The sequence below is a fragment of the Canis lupus genome, chromosome 38 (assembly GCF_011100685.1).
Source record: "Canis lupus familiaris isolate Mischka breed German Shepherd chromosome 38, alternate assembly UU_Cfam_GSD_1.0, whole genome shotgun sequence".
Lineage (NCBI taxonomy): Eukaryota > Metazoa > Chordata > Mammalia > Carnivora > Canidae > Canis > Canis lupus.
Window position 1 is genome coordinate 21,050,525 of NC_049259.1, and position 12,805 is coordinate 21,063,329.

Consider the following 12,805-nt stretch of genomic DNA (forward strand, 5'->3'; position numbering starts at 1 on the left):
CACGGCCAGGCGCTCTGCTGGGTTCTCATAAAACGCAACCTCACTTAGTCCTCGTGAGAGCTTCATGGGAGAGCTTCATGTGCATCTTACAGGTGAGAAGATGAGGCTTGGTCCCATCACTCGGTGAGAAAAAGGCTCAGGGTTGACTGGACCCTCCCACCCTCCTGCACACCTGGCTGGGCCCGACCCAGTAAGCGCCAGGCCCAACAAACCCTCTGCCTTCAAAAGGGCTCAAAGTTTGGGCCGAAGTAACCCGGTTTCCGTGAGGTCGGCTTTCCGGGGTCCTGGGGCTTCTGTTTCTCGGACGCCCTTCCCTCGCCAGCATGCCTCCTCCCCTCCTTCCCCGCGATCCCCTCCCCACCCCCCTCACCCCCCCAACAGGAAAGCCAAGAGCCCGCCAGCCAGGGCTCTTCTGCAGAGCTGCACCGTGATGCTTGCGGGCAGGGGTGGGGAGGAAGATGGGCGTTTCTGGAATGGGCCGGTTCGGAAGCCGACCTATTGCATGTATTTCAGATATTTAGTCAAGGGATCAGGGAAATTTTTACCATCTAGACGATTTTGGTCGTATCTGAAAACATCTACGACGTTGCACTTTTCTGAGCACCACAAACTTGCTCATCGGCCAGAGGTGGCTGCAGTTGGGAAAGACCCGGGGTAGGGAGAGTTCAGAACGGTGGGCACAAGCTCCGTACTTGAGAGCTGCGGCACTACTGACATTTGGGGCTGGAAGTTTCTCCGTTGTGGGGTGGGGGCGGATGCTGTCCTGTGCATCGTGGGATGGCTTAGCCACATCCCTGGCTCCTACCCGCTAATATCAAAAGCATCCTTCCCCTGGTTGGGACAAACCAAGAATGTCTCCAGACACTGTCAAGTGTCCCCTGGGGAAGCAAAACCATGTCTGGGGGCAGGACCATGGGATCGCCCGATTGGCAAGGCTGCTCTAGGCACTGGCAGGTGGAGGCGCCGCCTTCCTCCCCTCTGTTTCCTCAACACCCCACCTCCACCCCCGAGAACTGTGCGTCGCAGAGCTGATGGCCGCTGGCTGGGGAAGCGGGGCGGAGGTGAGGGCAAGTCAGGGAGCAGGTGGGATAGAAGAAGCAAGAAGAGACCATGGAAAAGCTTTTAGAAATAAGAAAGGTTTATTTAGCAAAAGCCACTAGACTAGTGACAACATCCAGGGAGTAAGTGCACTTAACATGAACAGAATCTTTTCCCAGAGAGTTGAACCAACAGAGTTAATGACACAACAGTTGTAGAAGTAGAAGGCTCAGGGTCCGAGCGGGGTGGGAGGAGGCGGTGGGCAGAGGGGAAATTAAAGGAACACAAGTCCCGAACAGGAGCCGCCGGGAGAGGGGAAGCCAGGCGGGGGCTTTACAGAAGCACGGAGAGAAGCAGGGATACAAGGAGTATCGTTTTCATCCCAGTGTGCAGTCCGTCTGTCCTCGCTGGCCCTGCACCTGGGGGGCCTCACGGGCCCGGGAGTCCGCCGGCCCCCCGGGGCAGGCTGAGGCTGAGGTGGGCGCCCCCCTGGTGTCCACTTGTCCTCCGCACAGGGCAGAGCAGCAGGATGAAAAAGAGGAAGCAGGAGTTGAGTGAGCAGAGCGAGAAGCAAGGAGGGAGGAGGAGAGGGTGACGTCGCTGGGAAATCAGGTCTGCGATGTTCTCTTTCCTGACCAGTGGCCGCTGACCCGTCAAGGCCCCCAGATCCATCCTGTCTCCCTTCTCCACACCCCGGCGTGCGATGCTTTGGGTCCCGCTGGGGACGATGCCGACACGCAAACCAGTGGTCTGGGGAAGGCCCCCTCTGGGGGGGGAGGCCGGGGCTGAGGCAGGTGGAGACCCCCATGGAGCATCCGAGGGCAAAGGTCCCGAATCAGTGGTCCACACAACTCGCCTCTTCAAATTCTTTAAGCCCTCTCCTAAGCCCCCCTTCTTCTCCCGCTTTGCAAGCTTCTCTAGACCCTTCAGAAACCATCCCCCACCCGCACCCCAAGCCCTCTCCCGCCACATTCCACAGACCCACCTGCTGGCCGCTGGCTCCACCCTCCACTCCCGCCTACACGCAGGGGCTTCCAGAAGCCAGACCCTCCGCTCCCCTGAACGATCCACATTCTACGGCTCTGAGAGGCCGCACCCAGGGGAGGGTCTGGGAAGCTGGCTAGGCTCGGCCCCACCAGATCCCCGACACCCCCCTTCATCGGTGGCTCTCACCTTCCTGGTTCCTCCTCGGGCATCTGGCCCTACTTCCCTCCAGTGGTTAACGAGAGGACACAGCAAAAGAAACCACCCCCCCCTCCAACTAAATACACGTTAGGAAAAGAACACAACTCTGCTGTCGTTCAGACGCCCCGAAGATTCACATTCTCTTCTCTGTCTCCACATCCTCTCCTCGCAGACCCACGCGCACGTACACACCTTCCCTCCCTCACACGGGCAAACAAGCATATACGTACACATGCACGCACACACGGGCACACCGCATCCTCTTCCTGCCGGGACCCTGGCGCGCCGAGGACGGCTGCCGTAAAGCTATGTATTTCCTTGCATTTGGACTTTCTAGTCTCGAAGAAGTCCAGCTGCTTAAGAAAAGGGCTACGCTTCCATTTACACGGATCATAAAGCAAAGTCAGGGCTGGAGACCGCTGTGGTTTGGGTAACCCCATCCTTACCCACTAACCCTCCAAGAACACTGCCGTCTGTCTGGGTCCGTAGCTTGTCCTCCCGGGCAAAAGACTCACTTCCCGAACACGGGACCCCAGCCGTGGCTCAGCTCTCTCTCGAGGCGATCTTTCAATCCGCTAACAGCCGCTCGTGGCCTAACTGTGGCAAAAAGGAGCTTGGGCTCCCTGCCACAGTCAGCCCGCGGTACCGGGGGGGGGGGGGGGACGCCCCCAGACAAGGCCTGGGTGGTCAGAGACGAGAGAATTGCACGTGGCACTTTTCACAAGGTGTGCTCGAGGCACGCACCCAGAGACGGGTCACGGGGGGACACGGCTGTGGACCCTGACCGAAGTGGCAGTGATTCTGAAGAGTGGAAACAGTCTCAGCTACCAGCCTATGTTTGATGTTTTGTTTGTTTTTTTGCAGTAAAAACTGACCACTGCTGCCCAGGGGGAGGGGACGGGTTGACGGCTCTCCCAGCACAGGCCTGAACGACCTTCAGCTCCCCGTCCCCCTCCGAAGCAACCCTTAACATCCACCTGGAGAAACGTCCAGATTCAATTCCTCCAAAAGCTTACCCGACGTGACACATCCCAACTCCACGCTCCCGCCGAAAGCACCATCCCGTCTCTTCCCACCCAGAGCATCCAGCCTCTATCACCACCATGGCCTAGAGAAGGAACTCCTTTCGTAAGGTCAAGGGAGGGTTAGGCAACCGGTAGCATCGTCGATATCCAGACACCCAGGACCTGAGAAGGTTCCTGATGACTTCCCTTCACCGGCAGACCCGGAGATGGGGCGGGAGGGGGTTACCGGGCATCCCAGGAGGTGCAGGGCAGAGGAGCCTGAGGAAGCAGCCCGCGGGCAGCAGGTCCTTGGCAGCCTGGTGGTCCTCAGGAGGGACCCTCTCGCCGAGCCAGGGGCCCTGGAAGGCCTGCCCTCCCCGCGAAGTCACAAGCAAGAGGGAGGGGTCCATTCACCTCCGGGAGTCCCAGTTCTCCCCCACTGGACCCCCACAGCCAAATCCTAATCCTTTCCTGAAGCCGCAGGCCCTCCGGGGCCCCAGGCTGGAGCCCACATGGCTCGTCCTCCCGGGTCCTCACTGCCCTCCGCCGCACGGCATCCTCGGCAGTGTGCCCAGCTGCACCCCAGATGCACCCTGCGGCAGCCCGGCTGCACCCTGGCTGCACCCCGTGGCACCCCGACTGCACCCTGGCTGCACCCGGCTGCACTCCGCAGCACCCTACACGGCGATCTCGTCGTCCAGGCTGTCGCCCAGCTCCTGCCTCTGCAGGACGTTCAGCAGGCGCGGCAGCTCCTCCTGGGACCACGAGTCGCGCTCCTCGCTCTCGTCCGTGTTGGACTCGTACTCCGAGGCGATGCCCGACTCGCGGAACTTGAGGAGCTCCAGGCCCCCCAGCAGCGGTCCCGCGGGTGGCGGCAGGAAGCGGAAGCACTCCAGCTTCACCAGGCAGTCGCGCCTACCTAGGGGGCTGCCAGGCGGGGTGGGCCAGCTCGCTCAGCCCGGCGCCCGGGGGCGGCGATGGCAGGTCCTCCGGCTGCGGGGTCGTGGGGTCGCAGAGCACCGGCAGGCCTCCGGAGCGGAAGGTGATCTCCAGCAGGCTGTCCTGGGAGCCCACTGGGGGCGGGGGGAGAGCAGGGCAGGCGGGTCAGCGAGGAGAGGGGGGCTGGGGATGGGAGGAGGGAGGGGAGGAAGGAGGAGGAGAGGGGGACTGGAGGGGAGGGGGAGAGGGGGAGGAGGGGGGAGGGAGGGAGGACAGAGGGGGAAGGGAGGAGGGAGTTTGGAGGGGGGAGGATGGTGAAAGGGAGGAGGGCAGAGGGTGCTGAGGGAGGAGGGGAGGAGGGGGAGAGGGAGGATGAAGGGAGGGAGGGTTAGTATTGTGGTTATTCAGGGTTCGGAGGTTCTAGGGAGATGTGGGGATGCAGTGGGTGGGAGGGGGTGAACGGGGAGGGGAGGGCACAGGAGGAGGAGGGGACGCTTGCCTGCCTGGGGTAGGGCACGGGGGACACATCGAGGAGGACACACCGAGAGGGGAGAGCAGGGTCTCCGTCCACAGAGACCCCTAGATGGGCTTCCTGCGTTGCCAAGTGCGGCGGCTGCTCCCAATCTGAGCCTCTGGGCTGCGTTAGCAAGAGCCCAGCCCTGGCCAGACCCCACTGATCGGACCCCACTGATCGGGACCCTCTCTGGGCTGGACTTGGGAATATTCATGTCTTAGAAAAGAGCCAGGGGACAGCCTGAGGGAACTACTGGTCTCGTAGGAAAAACATCCGTTTTGCAATCAGACCTGGGTTTGAATCTTGGCTCCACACCTGGCTGGTCCCGTAACCTCGAGCCAGCGACTTCACCTGCTTGGGAGTCTGTCTGGCGTGGAGGATGGGCACAGCAACCTCTCCTGCCACAGGGACCAGGTGAGGTCACGTCTACGAAGCTCTGTCCTGGTCTCTGGCACGGTAGGTGGCCAGTGGCTTTGCGCTGGTCCACAGCCGGCACACATTTAGAGCAAGCTTGCAGGCCACAGACCATCGAGAGGAAGGCATGCAGATACGCTGCCTTCTAGGGCCTTCCAGTCCAGCCCAGAGGCAGCCGGGCATCTCAGCGCTACCCGGCCAGGTCTTTTCTGCCTTCTCCGCTAAGTACACGACTGCTACCAGCATGTTCTATGCTACGGAGCTGCAAATACATAGTGCGGGGAGAGTAAACTCCGGGACGGTGTGAGGTCTCCCACGGAGCTCCCAGACAGCGTGGGGCACAGCAGGTGCTCGGTATACTTCAACTGGGAAAGCCCTCGAAGGAAGAAATGGACTGCCTTGGGATGTGGAGTGTCTGAGCCCCTTTGGAGAGGAGCCTGGATGAACATGTGGCAGCGATGCCCAGGGACATTCAAGGTCAAGTGTGGACGCTAGAAGGAGCCAAGATCCTCTCTGACTCTGCCATTTCCTAATTCCACGAAGCGGATGGACGGGACAAACAGAGCAGCCTTTGTTTCTGGCTACGATACCAGGGCAGGTCCGGGGCCTCCTACGCTACCACCAAAGGCTTCAGGGAAAGGAACAGGTGTTTTCCAGAGTCCCCAGGGAGGGCGGCGAGGCTGGGTGGGGCGGGGACCCTCACTTACTGGCGTTCTGTCCTGACAGCTTCAGCTCCAGCTCCTGTACCTGCTTCACCAGCAGAGAGATGTGCTGGAGCATGTCCTTGTTCTGCAGCAGGAGCTGGTGCACGCGAGCCTGGGCCTCCAGCCGCGCCGCAGCTTCAGCAGCCAGCTGGTCCTTCAGCAAGTGAACCTGCAGGGAGGAGGGAGAGGAGACAGGACAGAGGAGAGAGGGACAGGGTGCAAACAGGAGTCACTGGGGGATGCCCGGGACCAGAGACACCTTCCGTGTTCAATTCAAGACAAAAGAGCCCTTCTGGGGCGAAAGGGGCACCTGGGCTTGGAATTGGGGAGAAGCGGCCCCAAGAAGCTGGGTCACTGGCCCTGGGGGTCTCTCTGTGTGTCCCGGGTGAGGGCTGGGGTGTGTCACTCACCTACGGTGGAGCAGCGGGCAGGGGCACACCCAGCATGCTGGGGGCCCCGGGGGGAGGGGGTCTGTTCTTGGTGCAAATATCGGGTACAGAGAGAAAACATGGGGGGAGATGGGGCGTGATTCTATCAGGAACCCAGCCTGAAGAAACGGAGTCACAGGGCACCGACCGTGTTCACGCATATGCGATTCTGGCGCTAAGTGGTGGGTACAGGGGTCTCTGTCGAGGGTTTTAGGGTTTTAGGAAGTCCTTGAAAAAAGAGAGCTAATGAATTTGGCCTGGACCAAGGCAGCTTGTGGGAAAGAGGGTTTCCTTGGACCAAAAATCCGGTGTGGACAAAGAGGCAGGGTGACTGGGGCGAGTCGGGGAGAGGCAGGAGGGGAGGGAGGAAGGGGAGGGCTCGGAGCAGCAGCTAGCTGACTCTTTGCTCAGACAAATGCTCTGGATTTCCGAGGAGCAGTTTGCTCCCAAGACACGCACGCTTTATCGGGGAGTAAGAGCCCGTAGCGGCCCCGTCCTCTGGCCGAGGGACCTGCCAAACCCAGCGTCCGCCCCTTCCAGCCGCCAGAGCTTGGAGAATCTTGCTCTCGGATGCAGCAGCTGCTTCCCTCCTGGCAGATTTGAGGACCTGACCTTGCAGTTGGCTCTGCTTCTAAGTGGGAGCCACTAATGAGATTAGTTGCCACTTTCCATTAGTGGCTCCTAAGGTCGGGCCCGTCTTGCCCCCAGGGGAGGATGCCGAGGGAATCTCAAGTAAATCTGTCCTCTGTAAGGTGCTGCTAAGGATACAGCGGACATTCCGGTTTAGAAATCAGCCTCATTTGCTGCCTCCTATCAACTAAGGAAAGATCTAGACAGCGATGAGAAGAGGGAAAGAAGCAACAATAATATTTTGACCTGGCTATCAGATGGTGGGTGGCTTGAAAGACTTTATCTTCTTTGGAAACTGAGGCACGGAGGCATTTCACCTGAGAGCACTCCCAACCCCCTCAAATCCTGCTGCTTCTGAGAAACAGGACAATTGGCATGGGAAGGCCCCCCCCTGCCCCCCCAGAGGGCCAACCTTAACCTTCCATCTGGGAGTAATGCAGCTTATTCCAATCAAGACTGTCTTTGAAAGGAATCTACCGAGCAAACAGAATTGTTAATTACCCATTTTCTGTTTTCTTTGGGAATGAAACAGAAACATGAGGCAGAAATTTGGAACACAATTTTCAATGCACGTAAACAGAAAAAGAGAAAATTCTACATGGAGCTAAGTGGCATCTGCGGAGGGCTCCCTGCACGCACACCGAGGACTCGGGTACTTGCACCTGGCCCGTGGACATCCCGAGACAACAGGCCATCTGAGAGCCCTAGACCAGGAGCTGGAACGTTCTGGTCTCCCGGTGGCTCCCTCCGCACCTGTAGGTAATTCAGCTCCACCTGGACCTCACTTTCTCCACCTCTCACCTGCCCAGGGGCTCAGGCCGTGGATGATTCCAGCACTAGAGGCCACTCGCCAAAGGCTCACTGAGAAAATCCCTAGATTCCCATCCCGACATCAGAGAGTTAGGAGTGGGGGCCCCTCCTGCAGAAGCCGGGGAGGGGAATAGGGGGAGCTGCTTCAGCAGGTAATCAGGTTCCCATGGCAGAGGGCTGGCAACGCCGCAAAGCCGGCCCTTGGGCCCCATGCTTCCTTCCACCTCGCACTAGGTGCCACGAGAAAACGTTCCCGAGTCAGGGGGCCGAACCTGAACTGGGCCTGGCTGAGACGAGACGGCCCCGGGCTTCTTTTAATTTTGAGGCCACAGTCCCTGGGTTTTGCACATGTAGGTCTGGCCTCGGAAGCATGGAAATGAGGCAGCGTTATTTTGGGGCCTGCCTGCGCACCCTGCTGCGGCTCCGAGGGCTCGCTTCCTGGGCGATAACACGGGAGGAGATTCCACCCACCTGCCTACCACGTGGGCCAGTTACTGGTATTCCACAGGCTTCTCTTCCAATAATTAAACATCTTTTTTGCAAAAGCAGGGCCGTATTAATCCCTGAAGAGGCGCGAGGCAGCTTCTCCCTTCCCGAGAGCTATGGGGTCTTGGGCGACGACCACCCCGCCCTGCATTCCTGCTGCAGCTCTGCAACCCTGCACCCCCCGGCTTGGACCCCTCCCCCCTGCCCAGCCCACCCAGCCCACTGCCCACTCGCTCTCCAGCCTACTTGCCTGGACTCCAGCTCCTCCGTGAGAAGTGGGGGCAGGGCCAGGCTGAGGTCAGGGAGCAGGCACATGGAAATGGCGTGGAGAGAACCAGAGCAATTTGCCCCCCCCCCGCCAGCCCCCCACCGGACACACAAGCGGAGGCAGGCGGCGCTGTCTCGGCATGCAGGAGGCCGGGGCTGGGCAGCGCACCCCGGGAAAGCCTCGGGGACAAAAGGTAGGTCTGGGCCTGGACGTGGGGTGCGGGAGTGTGGTCAGTGCTGTGTCTCTAACTACAGGACCCGTGATGGCGAAGCAAGAGGAACCCACCACTGGTTTCCGAATAAGCACAAGTGGCAGGGGGTAGGGGAGGAGTCTCGAAACAGCAGCAGCGCGGTGCCCAGACCCGTTCTGGAGCGCTGTGGGCCGAGCTCATGGCCATGCAGGTGCCGGCGACAGCCCAGCTCGGGTTCAAGGCTTGGCTGGGTGGCCAGTCACACCCTTGAACTTCTGGCCCAATGGAAAACGGGAAGCTAGCGCAGCCAGGCAAGCCTCATGCTGGGTCGGGGAAGTAGGTCAGAAGGGCCCAGGTAGTCACTGTTTCCATGCTGACGGCTAAGCTAGAAATGTTAGAAATGTTGGTTCAGCATCACCCTTGCCCCTGGGCCCCTAAGGCCAGGGCAGGCTCCTCTAGGCCAGCTCTGAGCCAATTTAGGGAGAGGCTGGGAGAGATCCGAGCAGGAGACCCAAGCCCGGTCCCAGGATAACAGCAGAACTGGAATAGCCTATGACAGTACATGGGGGTGTGTGTGGACCCCCAAGAGTGCACCTGTTGGCAAGCCACTCTGTATCCTTCGCTCTACCCGGAAGGGCCTGGATGCTCCCAGAGGAAAGGAAAACGTGTTCCTACCTCAAGGGCTGAGCTCATCGTTATCGCTCACTGGAATTCTGGGGACTGTTGGCAGTTTAACGAAGAAGAGAGAAACCCTGCAGTTTGGCGGCAAGAGAGTTTGACACGAAGAGTAAAAGCTGACCTGATGCAGGACACTGAGATCAGTCCCACCACGTGCGAGATCCGCTCCATCGTAGATGCACGAAAGGTGTCAACAAGACCTATTAAGCCACCTCTGTCGCCTGTACGGTTGCTTTTACCCAAAGACACGAATACTAATAAGAAGCCCTTGGATCAAGGGCTACAGAGAGAATGGGGGAAAAGAGAAAGTTGTCACAGGAGAAGGGCTTAGGGCCGAGCGTGCTGGAGGACACAGGCGCTGAAAGCCTCGGCTACCACACGTCTGCTGCGTTCCCAGGCAGCAGACACAGATGCAAACGGAGGGTCTGCCCAGAGCCTGCCCCTGGGCACGGCAGACAGTGAGACAGGCGCATGTTCGAGAAGCGATCTCGGACCTTCGGGGTCCTGTCCGCCTGAAGACTGCGAAGCACCTGACCCTACCCGTCGTCTCGCCAGGACTGACGCGCTGCGCTGGCCTTCCAGTCGCATCACGGCCCGAACGAGAGTCAACCGGGCACCACCGACCGCATCCACAGATCGTGAGTCAGAGGTGAAGGGCTCCCAGCCCGTGCAAGTGGCTGGAACCGAGAGGGGCTCACGAAGGGACCCGCAAGCATCCTGCTCTTCCCTTCCCCGAGATCCACTCTCTCCCAGGAGAGAGACGGTCGAGACTGGGCATTGCCGTCCCACTGCGACAGATGCCGGATTCTGCACCAAAGAACCCCTTAGGGTTTCAGGCTGCCGGTGGTAAAGCCATGATAAGTCACAGGCCTCGTGGCTTTGCAGACCGAACGCTTCCACGGACCATCACAACAATCTCCCGGCGGAGATGATAGGTGTGCACACAGCTTCTCTTGCGTGTTTAGCAGTGACTTCAAATTCAAATGACTCCCTGATGATATCCATCATGAATATGCATCAAGCCCTTTCTTAGATAAATAATAATTACTTGGCAATTGATATGCTGGAAGAGAGAAAAGTATTACGGTTGGAGAATGGATTTGTATTCAGGGGGAAACTTTGGGAAATGATGGGAGTCGTGGAACGGCCCTGAGCGGGAGCACTAGGGCTTTGTACTCCTGTCAGCCGCACGCCAGGGAGGAGGGGACTCTGGGGACTGTCATGTCGCCATTAAGGAGACGAGATGAGTTCTGTTATTTGACAAAGAGCCATGATCTCCCCCCCCCCCCCCCCCCCGCCATGAAGCCATTAATGCCATTCCTTCTTTTTGCTGCTGTTCTGGAGACACTTGCAAACGCTTCTAGCGTCAGCACGTGGCCTTTTGTTTTATGGTCACAATTTTTTTTAAAAGGCCCCTATCCTTGAGGAGCTGTACCCCACCCATGCTACACTCTCTAACCCGGCTGCAAAAGGCCTCTGCGAGCCTGGCCCCTCAGGCCTGGTCCATGTGAGACGGCGTTAGATAGTCTTCTCCAGAACTAAGTCAGAGCAGATCCTGCTCCAGTCAGGCCGCCGGTGCCTTCCTTCTCAAGGTGTACATGTGGGAAAGGGCAGCTCTATCAGGGTGACCCCTCCACCCAAGGGTCGTGAGAAGAGTAAGCAGGAGAGACAACGGGGATTAATAAGTGCTCCCCAGAGAAGTCGGCTCCCTGACATTCTAGAATGCAAAAGGCCCTAGAGGTCAGCCTGGTCACACAGATGGAGAATGCCAGTACACGGAGCTGCCTTTCTAGATGGCTCACCAACCCCCCAGCCCCGGAGGCCCCACCCTCGGCCTCAGAACTCAGCCTATGAATGGACGAGCGGTCCTGTCCTCGCTGTTCCCTGATCGCCCACCGTGGAGGTGAAGCTCAGACTCACAAGTCCCAAGGATGATGTGGACCGTGATGCCCTCCGTGGAAAGCAAGCAGAAGGAGCCCCTGCCAGAAGCAGCGAGGGGAACCAGCTCACCCCTCCTCTACAAGGCAGCGGCCTGATAAGCCGTTGGTGCTCAAACAACACTTTCCTCCTGAGATCAAAGTCAAACCTCACGTAGCTCAAATACGGCACCCGAGGTCCTGTCCATTAGATCCCGTTACAGCGAATCCCAAGGCCAGGATGCTAGCAAATCCTGCCTGGAATAAGCAGAGGCCTGATGCAGCTCTGGGAACTTGGATGCACAGGGTGGTCTTTGCAAGGGTGTTTGGCACAAATTTGTACCTTAAGCTCTTTTAAGACTGGTTTCACAAGGTCACACCTGTCCTGACTCCAGGCATCCCTTCCCACCCCAAACACCAGGCAAAGGAGGCAGGGAAGGGGAGGGTGGAGTTGTGTGCATCTTGTTCCTCGGTGACTTCAAGTCCTTATCCAACAACATCCAGCCAAGCCAGCCAAGCCCAACTCAGAGCGGGGGATACACGGGAAACCAAAACGTTTCCTCCCAGGTCAACGGCATCCCCTCTATCCCCCTCTTCTCCCACAAGCAATGATCCAACAGCGTGAGCGATCCCTTCCGGCTCCCTAAGTTCTAAACCTGCCCCTTGCCCCTCGCTAGGGAAGGCGCGTCAAGCCCATGAGAGTGGAGCCTGAGAGGTAGGGAGGAGGCGGAGGAGAACCTGGGCCACAGCCACTTGCGTCTGCTGCTGCTGCTGCTGGAGGAGCTGCTGGAGGAGCTGCATCTGGTGGTGCGTGGACAGCGGCGTCCCTGGGCCCAAGCCCGGGGGCTTCGAGGAGCAAGAAGGAAGGAGCATCCTGGGCGAGGCTGCCAGCATGGGCTCCTGGGGGTGGGGAGAAACCTGGAGGAGAGAGAAGACAGGCATGACCCCGGGCAGTGGCTGCTGTTTGACAGATGCCACGAACACGGGCGGGGTGAGTGAAATGCCCACTTGTAACCACGGGTTAGAAATGCTGCGTCCCTACAGGACCCTGGGCCAGGGTCACTCATCGGGAAACCCTGCTTGGACCCTCAGTAGCCGCCCCAGCGTGATGGAGGCAGGCAGTGGCACCTGCCTCTCAGGCTACATCCAACGACAACACACCTGGACGCAGAGGGAGCTTGGCCACCTGCCTGCCGCCCCATTACGAGACCAGGAAGAGGCCAGCCTCCATCCTCACTCTGCTGCAACCCTGGGGCCCCTCCTCCAGGGCCTGTGGGGCTTCTCAGGGCTGCCCACTGGACCACGGGGCTGTGGGGGGGGGGGCCACTCCAGCCGGCCCTCCTCGCAGGGACAGCCGCCAGTCTGGACAGACCCTCTCTAGAGGCTGAACATGGTTTCTGTGCTGTCCCCGGGGGTCTCCCTCCTGGCGGGCGGGAACTGTCACTAAGATGGCTCACGTGATCCATAAATCAAGTGCAAGGAGAGACGTTTTGTGTCTGGAGCTCTGCTGCTGCTCCTTCTTCAGACATGCGGGAGGGAGGCACCCAGTGGCAGGCAGGCTCTTGGGGTTTGCAGCAGATAAATGGCCCGAGAAAACGTCA

General features: G+C 59.3%; 2 protein-coding genes across 2 annotated transcripts in view; one reads left to right on the forward strand and one right to left on the reverse strand.

The window, feature by feature from the left end:
• Positions 1–1,115: 1,115 nt before the first annotated feature.
• LOC609484 (nitric oxide synthase 1 adaptor protein) overlaps positions 1,116–12,805 on the reverse strand; it is a 264,616-nt gene continuing 252,926 nt past the window's right edge. The window contains 4 exon segments of the mRNA XM_038586257.1: positions 1,116–4,159; positions 4,161–4,300; positions 5,802–5,967; positions 11,943–12,122. Of these exon segments, the coding sequence (XP_038442185.1) occupies positions 3,905–4,159; positions 4,161–4,300; positions 5,802–5,967; positions 11,943–12,122 (741 nt within the window). The 3' untranslated portion in view covers positions 1,116–3,904.
• LOC119877929 lies at positions 5,797–10,573 on the forward strand. The gene is made up of 2 exons (XM_038586259.1): positions 5,797–7,116; positions 7,389–10,573. The coding sequence occupies exon 2, from the start codon at positions 7,833–7,835 to the stop codon at positions 8,910–8,912; it is 1,080 nt and encodes a 359-aa protein (XP_038442187.1). The 5' UTR covers positions 5,797–7,116; positions 7,389–7,832; the 3' UTR covers positions 8,913–10,573.

Bases quoted from the DNA above. Each gene is read 5' to 3' on its own strand.
- LOC119877929 (XM_038586259.1), top strand. From the start codon at position 7,833: ATGGCAGAGGGCTGGCAACGCCGCAAAGCCGGCCCTTGGGCCCCATGC.